This window comes from Urocitellus parryii, chromosome 1, assembly GCF_045843805.1.
Source record: "Urocitellus parryii isolate mUroPar1 chromosome 1, mUroPar1.hap1, whole genome shotgun sequence".
NCBI lineage: Eukaryota > Metazoa > Chordata > Mammalia > Rodentia > Sciuridae > Urocitellus > Urocitellus parryii.
Window position 1 is genome coordinate 103,548,931 of NC_135531.1, and position 13,610 is coordinate 103,562,540.

At 53.6% G+C, this 13,610-nt stretch overlaps 1 protein-coding gene across 1 annotated transcript in view; it reads left to right on the top strand.

Moving 5' to 3' along the window:
- The window catches only part of Ppargc1b (PPARG coactivator 1 beta), a 106,193-nt gene that overhangs the window by 84,731 nt on the left and 7,852 nt on the right, over positions 1-13,610 (top strand). The window contains exons 4-11 of the mRNA XM_026384408.2: positions 62-178; positions 1,697-2,843; positions 3,735-3,771; positions 4,233-4,297; positions 5,202-6,009; positions 9,215-9,290; positions 11,298-11,419; positions 12,967-13,121. Coding sequence (XP_026240193.2) covers positions 62-178; positions 1,697-2,843; positions 3,735-3,771; positions 4,233-4,297; positions 5,202-6,009; positions 9,215-9,290; positions 11,298-11,419; positions 12,967-13,121 — 2,527 coding nt within the window. The remainder of the gene's footprint in view (positions 1-61; positions 179-1,696; positions 2,844-3,734; positions 3,772-4,232; positions 4,298-5,201; positions 6,010-9,214; positions 9,291-11,297; positions 11,420-12,966; positions 13,122-13,610) is intronic.

Consider the following 13,610-nt stretch of genomic DNA (forward strand, 5'->3'; position numbering starts at 1 on the left):
GGATCAGGGTGTGGTCAGCCTTGGGGCTGGCCATGCATCTCTCCCTCTGCTTCTCCCCCAGTTGCAGAAGCTTCTCCTGGCTACATCTTCCCCGACATCAAGCTCTGACATCCAGAAGGAGGGGACCACCTGGCGCCAGGCCAGCCTCAGGTCTAGAAGTCAGCGGTCTTGTGTCAAGGTATTTCTGCACCTGCCCAGAAGTCTACCTGAGATCCCAGGCGGCCTGTTAGGGCACCACCGTCACCGCTGGCTAGGGATGGCAGGTTTGGTCCCCAGCAGCCTCTCTTGCTGCTGCTCACACAGACCTTGCAGAGTGCGCTCCTGGAAGGAGAGCTGGGCTTTGACATGCCTCCGTGCATCAGGCACTGATAGACATTAACACAGGTTAGAGCTGACCGAGGAAGGTGCGGCCAGCATGGGGCTCAAGTTCTAACAGGGTGACAGACCAAAGGAGGATCATCCTCAGAGGTGAAGGCCACAGTCAACAGAGCCATTGGAAAGTTTGGTGCTCTGAACTCCAAGGGCTAAAGCATGTCCCCTTTCTTTCTTGGTCCTCATTGTCCAAGCCTAAGGAGGAGGGGTTTCTGCTCCTCAAAGCCACATTCACTCTTCTGCCCCCTGCCCCTGCACACTCCTCCAGGGGACAGCTGCACATGGTTCTGCACCCTAGAAGCAGAATCAGGTGCCTGCCTGACAGGGGTGCAGTGTGGGAGCCTCTCCCCTTGCTGGGGTCCCCAGGGGGCAGGCCCCTGTCCCTGCGCTACCTCCCAAAGGCCTACCCTCTTGTGTGTTTCATTTTTCAAGGGGCAGCAACCAAGCCCCTCCAAGAGCCAGTGCTGCCCTTTGCAGGGCTGGGAGGCCCAGCAGAAAGAGAGACAGCTGACAGCCATTGTTAGAAAGCCCCAGCAAAACCACAAGTGGGCCTGGGAGGGAAGTGGACCGTGAGGGGGGCAGAGAAGGCTCGAGTGACGTCAGCTGGTGCTAGATTACAGAGGACCTCGGATACCTGCCCAAGCAGCCTCCCCTTATCCTTTGGGCTCTGGGAAGCTGCTAAATTGTTTTCTTTTTTATAACAACTTTATTTGAGTGCCATTTGTACGTCATGAAAGCCCCCTCTTTGTTGTTTTTGTTTTGTTTTTGAGTGGGAATCACACTGGGTTGCCCAGGCTGGGCTCAAGTGATCATCCCGCCTCAGCCCCCAGAGTGTTGGAAAGCCACCTATTTAAAAAGAACGATTCTATGATTTTTAGTAATTCTCTAGGCTTGGGCAGTCATGACCACGGTCCAGTTTTAGAACATACCCATCATCCCAGAATGCTTCCCGACATCCCTGTTTATTGCGAATTCTTCCCACAGCCCACCCCAGGCGGCCACCAATCACTTCCTGGCCCTGTTGCTGATGGGTGTGGGGTGGGGATGTGGGATGCTCACAGCAGGCCTCTGGTACATCTGGCAGGGTCTGCAAGGGCCAAATTCCATGGCTGGGAGACATGTTAGGGGCTGGGTATTCTTTCATTCTTTACCAACCGAATATGGCTGGGTGCCAGGCTCTGGGCTGAAGGCTGGGAATGGAGGGAAGGAAACGTGGCTATTTCCATGATGCAGCGCAACACATTGGGCCAGCTCTGGCTGTGGGGATGGGGCAGAGGGAGTAGTGTGTCCCTCCCTCCTCACTCTGGCCTCTTTCTCATTCTAGACGGACAGCACCCAGGATAAGAAGACCCCCATGCAGCGGTCTCCCAACAGGAGTTGTGCAGAACTGCATAAGCACCTCACCTCGGTGCCGTCCTGCTCCCAGGCAAAAGCCTCCTCCCCCGACAGGGGACTGCAGCCAGCACTGCCCCCGAGTCCCCAGCTCCTTGCCAAGAAGGAGGAGGAGCCAGGGGAGGACTGCCTGAGTCTCCAGCCAGCTCCAGCCTCTCCCCGGGACTCCCTGGCACCGGGCAGGGTAGGCCCCAGTGCCCAGGTTCCCCAGGAGGACGTGCAGGCCATGGTGCAGCTCATTCGATACATGCACACCTACTGCCTCCCCCAGAGGAAGCTGCCCCCACAGGCCCCAGAGCCACCCCCCCAGCCATGCAGCAGCCCCTCCAGGGCCAGGCCCCGGCACCCCTCCAAAGCCTCCTGGGCTGAGTTCTCCATCCTGCGGGAACTCTTGGCTCAAGATGTCCTCTGCGATGTCAGCAAACCCTACCGCCTGGCCACGCCTGTCTATGCCTCCCTCACTCCCCGGCCGAGGCCCAGGCCCCCCAAGGACAACCAGGCCTCCCCCGCTCACCCTTCCCCGGTGGAGGAGGTGAGGGTGGCAGCTTCCCCCAAGAACACTGGGCCCAGGCCAAGCCTGCGCCCGCTGCGCCTGGAGGTGAAGGGGGACGTTAGCCGCTCTACCCGGCTGCAGCAGGAGGAGGAGGAGGAGGAGGAAGAAGAGGAGGAGGAAGAAGAAGAAAAAGAAGAGGAGGAAGAGGAAGAAGAGGAGGAGGAGGAGTGGGGCAGGAAGAGGCCGGGCCGAGGCCTGCCATGGGCCAGGCTGGGGAAGAAGCTGGAGAGCTCTGTGTGCCCAGTGCGCCGCTCCCGGAGACTGAACCCCGAGCTGGGCCCCTGGCTGACATTCACTGATGAGTTGCTGGTCTCCTCAGAGCCCCAAGGTGCTCTGCCTTCGCTATGCCTGGCTCCCAAGGCCTATGACATGGCAGGAGAGCTTGGCAGCCCCACAGACGAGGACAGTGGCCAAGACCAGCAGCTCCTACGAGGACCCCAGATCTCTGCCCTGGAGAGCCCCTGTGAGAGTGGGTGTGGGGACACGGATGAGGACCCCAGCTGCCCACGCCTCCCTTCCAGAGGTGGTAAGCGTCAGGGGTCTACGAGAGAGGGGCAGGGTGGGTGTGGCCCTGGAGCCCCCACGCTCAAGTCCCCAACCCCATGTGGCAGGTCCCTTTCCCTCTCTGGCTTTCTTCCCACTTTCCTGTCTGTACACTGGGCTTTTGGGGCAGACTTTCGGGAAGACACCAGGACACCTCTGAGTTTTTCATCACGCGTGGTCAAGGTACTGCTTAAAGAACAGGGAGCCAGATGCTGGCCTTCCTGGGGCCTGTTTCAGTGAGGGGGGGGCAATCCAAAAGTAAACAGAAAGGAGGATGATCACAAATTGTGGTAGGTGCCCGAAGAAGACTGACCAGGGCTGATGTGGCAGAGATATGTCCGTAAGTTCAGCTCCACAGTGGAGTTGAATTTTAAATGCTAATGACAGTGGTGGTTGTCATCTATTGGGTACTTCCCATGCCAGGCACTGGTCTGAAATGTGACACAGATCTCCCCTTTGATTTCTCCAAGAAACCTGTGTGGTAGGCACGGTGATCATCTCCATTTGAAGACACAGAAAGTGAGGCCCAGAGCTGGGTAGTGATCCGCCCTGAGCAGGACTGTCCAGAACCCACAGGGGTAGGGCGGTCTGAGCTCTTTGCCACTGTGCTACTCAGTGGCCAGAAGGGGTTGACCTTGTGCCCATCTACTCTTTCTGTAGAGTCAAGGTGATGGGCTGCCCAGACCTCGGGATGGAGGTGGACTTGAGCTATTCCTGTCCTTCCTTAACATGGCCACGGTGTTTGGGTCACTTGCCCAAAGGGCTTTGGTGCTTGCCCCGCCCCTGGAAATTTGAGGTCTCTGGAGGGGAAACGTCTGCTCATGATGCCATGTCAGGGAAGCTCATTTTGCTTTTTTTTTTGTCTTATTTTCAGACTCTCCCAGGTGCCTCATGCTGGCCTTGTCACAAAGGTAGATTTTTAGAAATTATTGGTATATTATTCTGTGAGCTTTTGTCTTGTTGGACGTGTGTGTTGGGGAGGGGTTCACCAGGCCATTTCATAAGCTGCCCTCCCCAGGACGCTGCAAAGAGTGCTTTTCTCCCAAGGGAAAAGCTGATAATGCCATGTGACTTGGGGCCAGTTCCATTCCCCCTCTGGACCTCAGTAGCCCCATCTGTCAAAATAAGGAGGCCCACCTTGTCCTCTCCTCACCCTCCAGCAAACCTTGCCTGAGTTTCCTAAAAGCAACTTGAACTCCTCCAACAGCCAGGGTAGGGTCCCCCAGCAAATTCTCCCAGTGCCCCACTCCCCTTCCATGGCAGCAGAACCAGGATCCATCTTAGTATCTCCTCACCCCACCTCAAATGCTCAGGGCAGTGGGAGCCTGCTACTGACTGCCATTTTCCTTTCTGTCTTCCCTGACCCCATCAGTGACCCTCCTTTTGGCAAGAAGAGCTTTGAGCAGACCTTGACAGTGGAGCTTTGTGGCACGGCAGGTGAGCAGGGGGCGAAGCTGGTGGAGTGCCTTTGGGGGCGTGGCAAGACTCCTGGCCATGCATGTCCCACATCCTCCTCCTTCCCTGGAGGAGCCCGCAGTCTTGTGAGGGACAGACTCACCACGCCCTGTCAAGCGCTGTTTGATATGCTTTTATTTCATAAAAGCTTTGACAGCACAGGAGGGTCAGGGCTGGGCAGAGTGCAGGGCAAGGGGCATGAGTTGCCTTCAAGGATGAATGGACATTGGAAAGACAAAGGGGAAGGGTGTGCCTGGCAAGAGACGCAGCCAGGCAGAGGGGTGGAGGTGGTGGGGGAGTGGAATTCCCAGGGCACACTGGAGATGCTGGTCACCTGGTCTTTCTAAGTGGTAGAGGGCAGGTCAGGAAAAGCAGCCACAAAAGGGCTAAAATGCAGAGGTGTCTGGTCTTGACCCTGTAGGCCTTCAGGAGCTCCAGAGAGGAGGAGCTGGGCAAGTTCCTCTGGTGCACTGGGGAGAACGGAAGCCAGGGTCAGGTGCAGGAGCAGCAAGAACACGATGGTAGTCAGATCCAGGTGGGCAGTTTTGCCCATGCAGCCTGCCCTGATGCATGCTGGGAGACACCTGGAGCAGGCCCCTTTGGATGATGGGAGGTGGAACAGGAGAAACTTTGTGATGACTTGGGGGCTGTTGCTACCATTACCAACCCACAGAAGGGACAGCACACTCGTTTTGTCTCATGCCAACTCCACAGAATTGAAGCAGTAGTGCAGGATCAGTTAGTGAGGCCTACCCTCTGTCCGTGGGGGTGGCACATAGCCACTTCTTTTCCATCCTAAATCCCAAATTCCAAATTAAGGTTTGGGATTTGTTCCTTGGAGAAGGAAGCTGCCTTCACTGCATGTGTTTCTCCCCTTGCTGGGCAGGACTCACCCCACCCACCACACCCCCATACAAGCCCACCGAGGAGGACCCCTTCAAGCCTGACATCAAGCACAGCCTGGGCCAAGACACAGCCCCCAGCACCCCCACCCCTGAGGCTCTCCAGCTCACGGCCACCACAGGGCCTGCCCACAAGCTGCCCAAGAAGCACCCAGAGCGCAGCGAGCTTCTGTCCCACCTGCGGCATGCCACGGCCCAGCCGGCCTCCCAGGCTGGCCAGAAGCGCCCCTTCTCCTGTTCCTTTGGAGACCATGATTACTGCCAGGTGCTCAGGCCAGAGGGCACTATGCAGAGGAAGGTGCTGAGGTCCTGGGAGCCATCTGGGGTCCATCTTGAGGACTGGCCCCAGCAAGGTGCCTCCTCAAAGGCTGAAATGCAGGCCTCTAGGAAGGAGGAAGCCCGAAGCTGTGAGGCCAGCGCCCCACCCAAGGACAGCGCTCAGCTGAGAGACCACGAGATCCGCGCCAGCCTCACCAAGCACTTTGGGCTGCTGGAGACGGCTCTGGAGGACGAAGACTTGGCTTCGTGCAAGAGTCCTGAATATGACACGGTCTTTGAGGACAGCAGCAGCAGCAGTGGTGAGAGCAGCTTCCTCCTGGAGGAGGAAGATGAGGAGAGGGAAGAGGAGGACGATGAAGAAGAGGACTCAGGGGTCAGCCCCCCTCGCTCTGACCACTGCCCCTACCAGAGCCCACCCAGCAAGGCCAGTCGGCAGCTCTGTTCCAGAAGCCGCTCTAGCTCTGGCTCCTCATCCTGCCGCTCCTGGTCACCAGCCACCCGGAGGAACTTCAGGTAAGGCTGGACGACCTCAGGAGGGGCAGTGGACAGCTGAGGGCTCCCTTCCCCAGGGTGCCAGAGGAGGAAGGAGATGTGGGAAAAGTCCCCTGATACTAGGGCTGCATCTCCTGGTGTGGCTGTGTGAGGGTCAGAGGCCCTGAAGATAGCCCCCTCTTGGGTGAGTTGTGGTGTGTTCCTGGAGGCAAGCAAAGCCTGGCATGTGGCACTGAGGTGTGTTCCAGATCTCTTGGCCATTCATGGCCTTGTCTCAATGAAATTGCTCCTATTCTATTTTCTGCTTCTGTATTTGTCAAATGGATAGGTTTTCTGCAAATGTTCACAGGCCCACATAGTTTAAAACCTATATAACATTAACACGTAAAAGAAGAGTTAATGTAGCCATTGCTGGGTGTGGTGGTGCATGCCTGCAATCCCAGTGGCTCAGGAGGCTGAGGCAAGAGGATTGGAAGTTCAAGGCCAGCCTGGGCAACTTAGCAAGATCCTGTCTCAAAAAATAAAAAGGACTGGGGATATATAGCTCAGTGGTAGAGTGCTCTTGGGCTCAATCTCCAATATCACAAGGAAAAAAATAATTAGTGTTCTGAAAAATACCTGGATTAAAGCAGTGATGAGCTTTATTCCCATTTCTTGGTCCTGCTAAACTGTGCATTGCTTCCTGACTTCAGCATGGGCCGCCCCTCTAAAAGCCCCGTGGAGGGGCTGGGGATGTGGCTCAAGCGGTAGCGCGCTCGCCTGGCATGCGTGCGGCCCGGGTTCGATCCTCAGCACCACATACCAACAAAGATGTTGTGTCCGCCGAGAACTAAAAATAAATAAATTAATTAATTAATTAAAAAAAAAATAAAAGCCCCGTGGAGAGACTATGCGTCATGAGCTTGTTTGCTCACACCATCTTTGTGCACTGAACCAGACAAGAGAGGGAACCAGTCCAAAAGTCAGCTGGGGAGCTAGGCAGAGAGCATGGAGGCTTGGCACATTTGGAGGAACTGGCTGCTCTCTGATTCATCCTGGGCAGGGGTGTGGGCAGTCAGTGCCCTTCCTGCCCTGTGCCGAAGGTGTGCCTGAGTGGCCACTAGGTGGCGTTCCTGGGTCCAAGCAGCAGAATCACCTGGAGGGTTTAAGGCGCTGCTTTGGAAGTTCCACCAAGTATCTGAATCTGTGGGGGAGGATAATTTGCATTTCTAACCAGTTCCCAGGTAATGATGACATTGCCAAAGTGCCATCCTCTGAGATCAGAATTCAGGTCATATAGATGTACCTTTTCTTAGAAAAAGTCAGCTTTATAATTGCACATTTATACCCATGGCTCTTAATTGTTTGAACATCTCCTTAAAGCAAAGGCCTTTCTCCCCATTAAATTGCGCATAAACATCAATTTTAGGGATTCGTGGACTCCCCACAAAACCGACATTAAGAAGCCCTAAATCATCTGTTCCTGAAAATGAGTTCCCTAGCACTTTCTCTAATCAGCCCTTTTCCGTACTAAGGCGGGAGACATGGGTCCCAGTTGTCTTCCAGCAGACCTCTCTGAAGATGTCTTTCTGGGCCTGTCTTTCTGGCTGCATTCTTCTTTCCAGGGGCAGCTTTGGCCTTGAAACCCTCCATGGTCAAGGTTCAGTTCTAACCTTGCTTTGCTGTGAAATAACTGATTTCCACACAAGACAGTATCCTTTGTGAAGGTTTACTCAGAGTACTTCCAGAGCTCTCCTGATCTTGAAGCCATCCCCCATGACCAGAGCAGAAGTTCTCTGATCTCTTTCTGACTTGCCTGGCTCAGGTTTAGAGCTGGGCCTGCAATCCCAGGCCCAGAGCTGAGACCCTCTCTGGAACTCCCACAGGTTCTCCTTTTTCTCATCTCACTTTTGGGTCATGTGGAGGCTTGGCTTTGTCTGCTCACTAGAAGGAGTAAATTGGTTATCTCAGTCCTTGCTCAGCTGCTGGGCAGGGCTGGGTACCTGACAAGCCTGGCAAACTGGTACTTGGCCTTCTCCAGCCCCACTATCTTCACCATTACCCAGTCTCAGGCAATAAGCAGCATGTCGAGGCTAGTTTAATAGCATAAATTGAACTCTACAACACCTTCCAGACACTCTTAGCCCTTTAGGTGGAGAATGTTGACCAATTCTGTTGCAAATGAGTGGTGACCAGTTATTCTATAGCACTTTTTTTATGGATACAATATCTTTGTTTATTTTGTTTTTATTTGGCGCTGAGGATCGAATCCAGTGCCTCACATGTACAAGGCAAGTGCTCCACCACTGAGCCACAACCCCAGCCCTATTCTATAGCACTTTAAAATTTGCAAATCACATACCTCTTACCCTATTTGAGCCTCACAGATGCATGTGGAGGGCCTAGCTGCTTTTTATCCTCATTTTATAGATGAGGTAGCTAAGGCTTAGAGAGGTTAAATTAAAAAAACTGAGCAAGTGTTTATTGTAGTTCCTGGGTGAAGCATTTATGTGCATTTTTAAAAAATTTAATCCTCACCAATGACCAAGGAGGAGGCGGACTCAATTGATTATCCCTATTTTATAGATAAAGAAGTAGTGCTGAGAGGGCTTAAATGACTGGTCCAAAGCCACCCAGCAGCAGGCGATGGAGCCCAGCCCTAACACTGGCTATTTGAGCCAGTGTTCTTATCCTCTAAGTTCTGTTCTCAAGGACTCAGACTGGAGTAGGGAAGAGTCGGGAGGGCTGCAGTATGTGGATGATAAGCCCCAGAGCTCAGCCAAACACAGGGAGCTGGGAAGAACAAGTGGGGAGCTGTTCCTGGCTGGGGCACCAATCAGTAGAGAGCATTGGTTCTGGAGCCAGAATATCTCCTCCATCAGACCTCTCCCCTTTCTAGCCTTAAGCAAATCCCATCCTGAACCTGAGGCTCTGGTGTTTCATCTGGAAAACATGCTCCATAGGATTTTTGGCCCTTTCCACCCCTAATGGCAGAGAAAGGCAAGGCACAGAAGGGCGGGGTCATAATTAGTGCCCCAGCGGTCCAGGTATCTAGGCCTAGAGGCCAGCGCAAGACCCTGGGCTCTCATCGCCCAGGGGAAGCTGGACTTCTGGTGGACCCTAGAGAAGTCCTTGCCCCGCCCCCAGAAGCTCCGCCTCCCAGCAGCCCCGCCCCCAGGAGCCCCGTGCCCCGCCCGTCCGGCTCCTTCCGGAGAGTGAGTGCCTCTGCTTTGCTTTTCACTGACAGATGTGAGAGCAGAGGGCCATGTTCAGACGGAACCCCAAGCATCCGGCATGCCAGGAAGCGGCGGGAAAAGGCCATTGTAAGTGATCTGGGCCCCCCCCCCAGCCCCGAGCCCCCAGGGTGGCTAGCAGGCGTGAGAGCGCTGGCCGCTCAGCCTTCAACCCCTGCCTTTGGACTAAGGGACTGTGGCCTGCAGAACACAATTTTTTCTCCTCATTTGAATATCACCAGGGTCACCTAAGGCTATTAAAAGTGGCAACCAGGCAGAGTTCAGCCAATAGGCTGGACATGAGGTACACAGTTGGTGGCGATTTAGAGCTTAGCTTCAGGGGTCTTGAGGAGGCCAAGAGGAGAGGTGGAGTAGTGGGGAGCATAACCAGGCTGACCATGTCACAAGCCAGCCCTGCCACCACCCTCTGTGTGACCTTGGACAGGTCCTAATCTTCCTTGAGCCTCAGTTTTGTCATCTGCACATGAGGATGCTGGGCTTGGTGCTTCCTAAGGTTTTTCCCAACTTAATCAGAGCGAAAAGACCAAGACAGCCTTCCCCCCTCTCTACCCACCTCCCTGATCCTCTCCCAGAGTTTGTCCCCAGGCTGTGAAGGATCCATCAGTAGCCTGCAGTGGGGAGCTATAGCCAGCCAGCTGTGTGGTACCACTAGAGAGAAGGGGGGGGAAAGTAGGACAGAAATGCAAAAGGACAGATGACTCCCACTGAATGCTGTGCTTCAGGGAGCAGGGTACACACGAGAGCTGCATGCCCCAGAGGTGCACAGCTGTCTGCAAGCAGTGCTTACAACCACAGCTGAGCATGGCATCTTCTCTAGCCCATGATTGACAAGCCTCCCCTGCTTGACAAGCCTCTGTCTTGACAAGCCTAGTGCCAGCCTATGCTTTGGGCAATAACAACATGTAAAACAGACAAGGGCCCCCTCATCACATGGTTGGGGCAGAAGGGAAAGACAATAGACTTGTAAATGAAGGAGAAAACAATGGAATTAAGGGTTGGGATAAGCACTGTGAAATTAACATCGTGTCTAAAATGTCTGAAATTTACAGTCCTGTTTGGACTGTTGAGAGCATGGGTGGCTGGGGAGAAGGGGTCTCGGGAGAAGGGGTCTCATGGAGCCGGGCCTGGGGACGTGAAAAGGGGCAACCAGCAAAACTCTGGAGCAGAATGTTTGGGTGGGGGCAGGAAAGGGCGTTAAGCATGCAAGAAGCCTCCAGAAGGCTGGGAGGAGGGGCTTTCTCTAGAGAGTTGCATGCAGGCACATCATGGTATGAGGCTTACAGTTCCTGTGACCATTGTCACGATTCTGCTGTGGAGCCCAGGCCTGCTTTTCTTTCTTGCCATCTGGACACTATGGGTGCCCAGGTGGGGTGGCTAGAGGAGTGCTGAGTATGGCCTATTCCTGGAGAAATACAGTGTGTCCAAACCACACTCTGCTCTTTTGCCTACAGGAGCACAGGTGTCCATGCAATGACTTCAACCAGATCAAATCACAGATCTTAAGGGGAAGAGGGAGATTGCAGCCTGGGCTTCCCCACCCCCTCCTTCCGCCAGGCTGTTCTGAGCACCTTCTGGCATAGCACCAAGCTCTCCTAGAGGTGACCTCTCTGTCACAATGTCTGTTCTGTGGCTTCAACCACCTTACCCTGCAGGGAAAATCAAAGACAATGGTGGCTGTCATAGCCCTGACTCCCCCTTCCTTCCAGTCCGCTGTGACCCCTGCAAACTACCTGGCTCTTAACTCGTCCTTAGTGTCCTGTGTTTCCACCCAGCTTCTCCCTGTCACACTCCAAACACAAGCGAGAAGGCACCTAATGTGCAATTCAGTTGAGGGTGATAAGCCCCCTCCCTCCCAGCCAGCCTCTCCTGGCCGCCTTCATGTGTACAGTTGCTCCCTCTGGAGGCCACTTCCCTCCAAACGCCACTGCCCCTGCTCCATACAAGGGCAGGTCCTCTGGTGTTGTCCTCTCTCTAATTCTAGCTGGTGTTGCTGCTCAGCCAGGCATAGACAGGGATGAGGAGACTATGGGAGCAATGACCATGACCGAGTCCCTCTGTGTCCCCCTTCTCGAACAGGGTGAAGGCCGTGTGGTATACGTTCGAAATCTCTCCAGTGACATGAGCTCCCGAGAGCTGAAGAAGCGCTTCGAGGTGTTTGGCGAGATTGTAGAGTGTCAGGTGCTGACAAGAAGTAAGAGGTGAGTCAAGACAAGCGGGTCAGGCTCAGGTCCCCATCCAGGGCCGGGTGCATAGAAGGCACCTGAGAAGGTCTGTGTGTAACAAATGCAACAAAATCCAACCTTAGCTTGCAGCAGTGGTCATGCAGCCAGTAATGGCTGAGGGTTTACTACGCATCAGGCAGTCCCCATGTGTTCCTTTGTCTAACCTTTGAATGCGCATGACAGGCATGCTTATTCTTTCTGTTGCTCTCCTTCTGGGGGCACTCAGACAAGTTAACTGAGCAGCACCTTCCTGGAAAAAACAAAACTGGAACCCATGTGTCATAGTGCAGGGCAACAGCCTTTGGCAGCTGAAAGACACACTTGCATAGGGGCCTTGCCCTGCCTGGTCCTGATGCCACTCACACCACTTCCTTCCTCTGCAGTAGAAATTCTGGGCCTCCTTTCTGCAGGCAGCTCTGGTTTTTCCTCATTCACTTGGGAAACAGTGTTTCGTCTGTCAGGGAAACTGCAAAAAGAACAGGCTGCCTATGAATGTGCAATTGAGATGTCAAAACTATCAGTTTTGAAATTTTTCTAAATTATCTCCCATTACGCCTGCAAACTAAGTTATTAGCATTTTTAAATTGTGACTTAAAAATAATAATGCGTGCCTGGTGTGGTGGCAAGTGCCTGTCATGCCAGCAGTTTGGGAGGTTGAGGCAGGAGAATTGCAAGTTGGAGACCAGTCTCAGCAACTTAATGAGACCCTGTCTCAATTCTCACCTGGATTGAATCCCTGGTACCAACAAAATAAATAAAAATAATGAAGAACGTCAATAATAAAACCGTTTCTTACTGACGTGGTAGCACACACCTGTAATCCTAGTAACTCTAGAAGGGAGATTTCGAGTTCCAGGTTAACTTTAGTAACTTAGCAAGGTCCTGCCTCAAAATAAAAAAATAAAGAGGGCTGGGATGTTACTCCGTGGGAAGGCACCCCTGGGTTCAATCCCCAGTATCAAAGAAAATAGTTTCTTGGGTAACAGTCAGTCACATGTTTCATTGTCCATTAGATGGCTTGAAAAAACAGCAAATAAGTGCTAGTGAGGATGTGGAGAAGTCGGGCCCCTTAGTTACTGTGGGTGGGAATGGCACAGTAGTAGGATGGTATAGGTCAGGGGCAGGGACAGCAAGAGTAGGAGATGCAGGGAATGCCTGGAGCACTGACCTTAACCTTGGGAGGCCTGGGTTGAATCCCTGCTCTGTCTGTCGCTTGCCCTTGAGTAGCTCCTTGAGTCCAGCAAGTGATTTCCTTATGATAAGGTGCAGATGACACACCTTACAGGGTCACCTAAAGAGCCAAACACGTGCCTCACACCTGACCCCACAAACATTCATGACCTCATCTTCTCATTATCATGTAGCAGAGATCAGCCCAGCAAACGTCATCTTCTCTGACTAGGGGGCTGGGTGATGTGGGCAGCAGATCCTTGTGGCTTTCTGTTTTTCTTGTAATACGTGCTCTGACAATGTCTACCAGGCCAGCCTGGAAACACGGTCCCCTTGTCTTTCCCCCCCCCCAGAGGCGAGAAGTACGGCTTCATCACCTACCGGTGTTCTGAGCATGCAGCCCTCTCCCTGAGGAATGGCGCTGCCCTGAGCAAGCGCAATGAGCCCTCCTTCCAGCTGAGCTCCGGGGGGCTCCGGCACTTCTGCTGGCCCAGATACACTGACTATGGTAAGTACCCTGCCACATCTGGTAAGACCCAGAGCATCAGGGGCAACGACTTCCTCTAATGATACCCTGACCTAATGCCCCTTCTAGATGTGGCTCTGTGCCCAAACCCTGTGTGCTGACTGGTATAACTGCAGCTCTTGACCTATTATTACCATATTGTTTTTCTTCTGGTTTCTGGCCCACTGGGTCCTGTCCTGTGACTTGCACTAAGGACTGTCAAGTCTCCCTTGGCCTCTGGGAACCCTGGCTTTGCTGTCCCTCTTAACTCACAGGGCCACTGCTGCCTTGGTCCAGGAAGGGGCTTTCCATGGTGACTCCTGACAAGGCAGTAGCTGTGCCCATTAGTGGGCCTTGGTATAATAATACCATCATCATGCACTTGCCTTGTGGGTACATATTGGTGAAGAAGGACACAGAAGTGCAGTGTATAGGGTAGAGCGTGAGATGGGCTTCATAGTACAGGGTGAGTGTCAGGAGGCTTGTAGAATT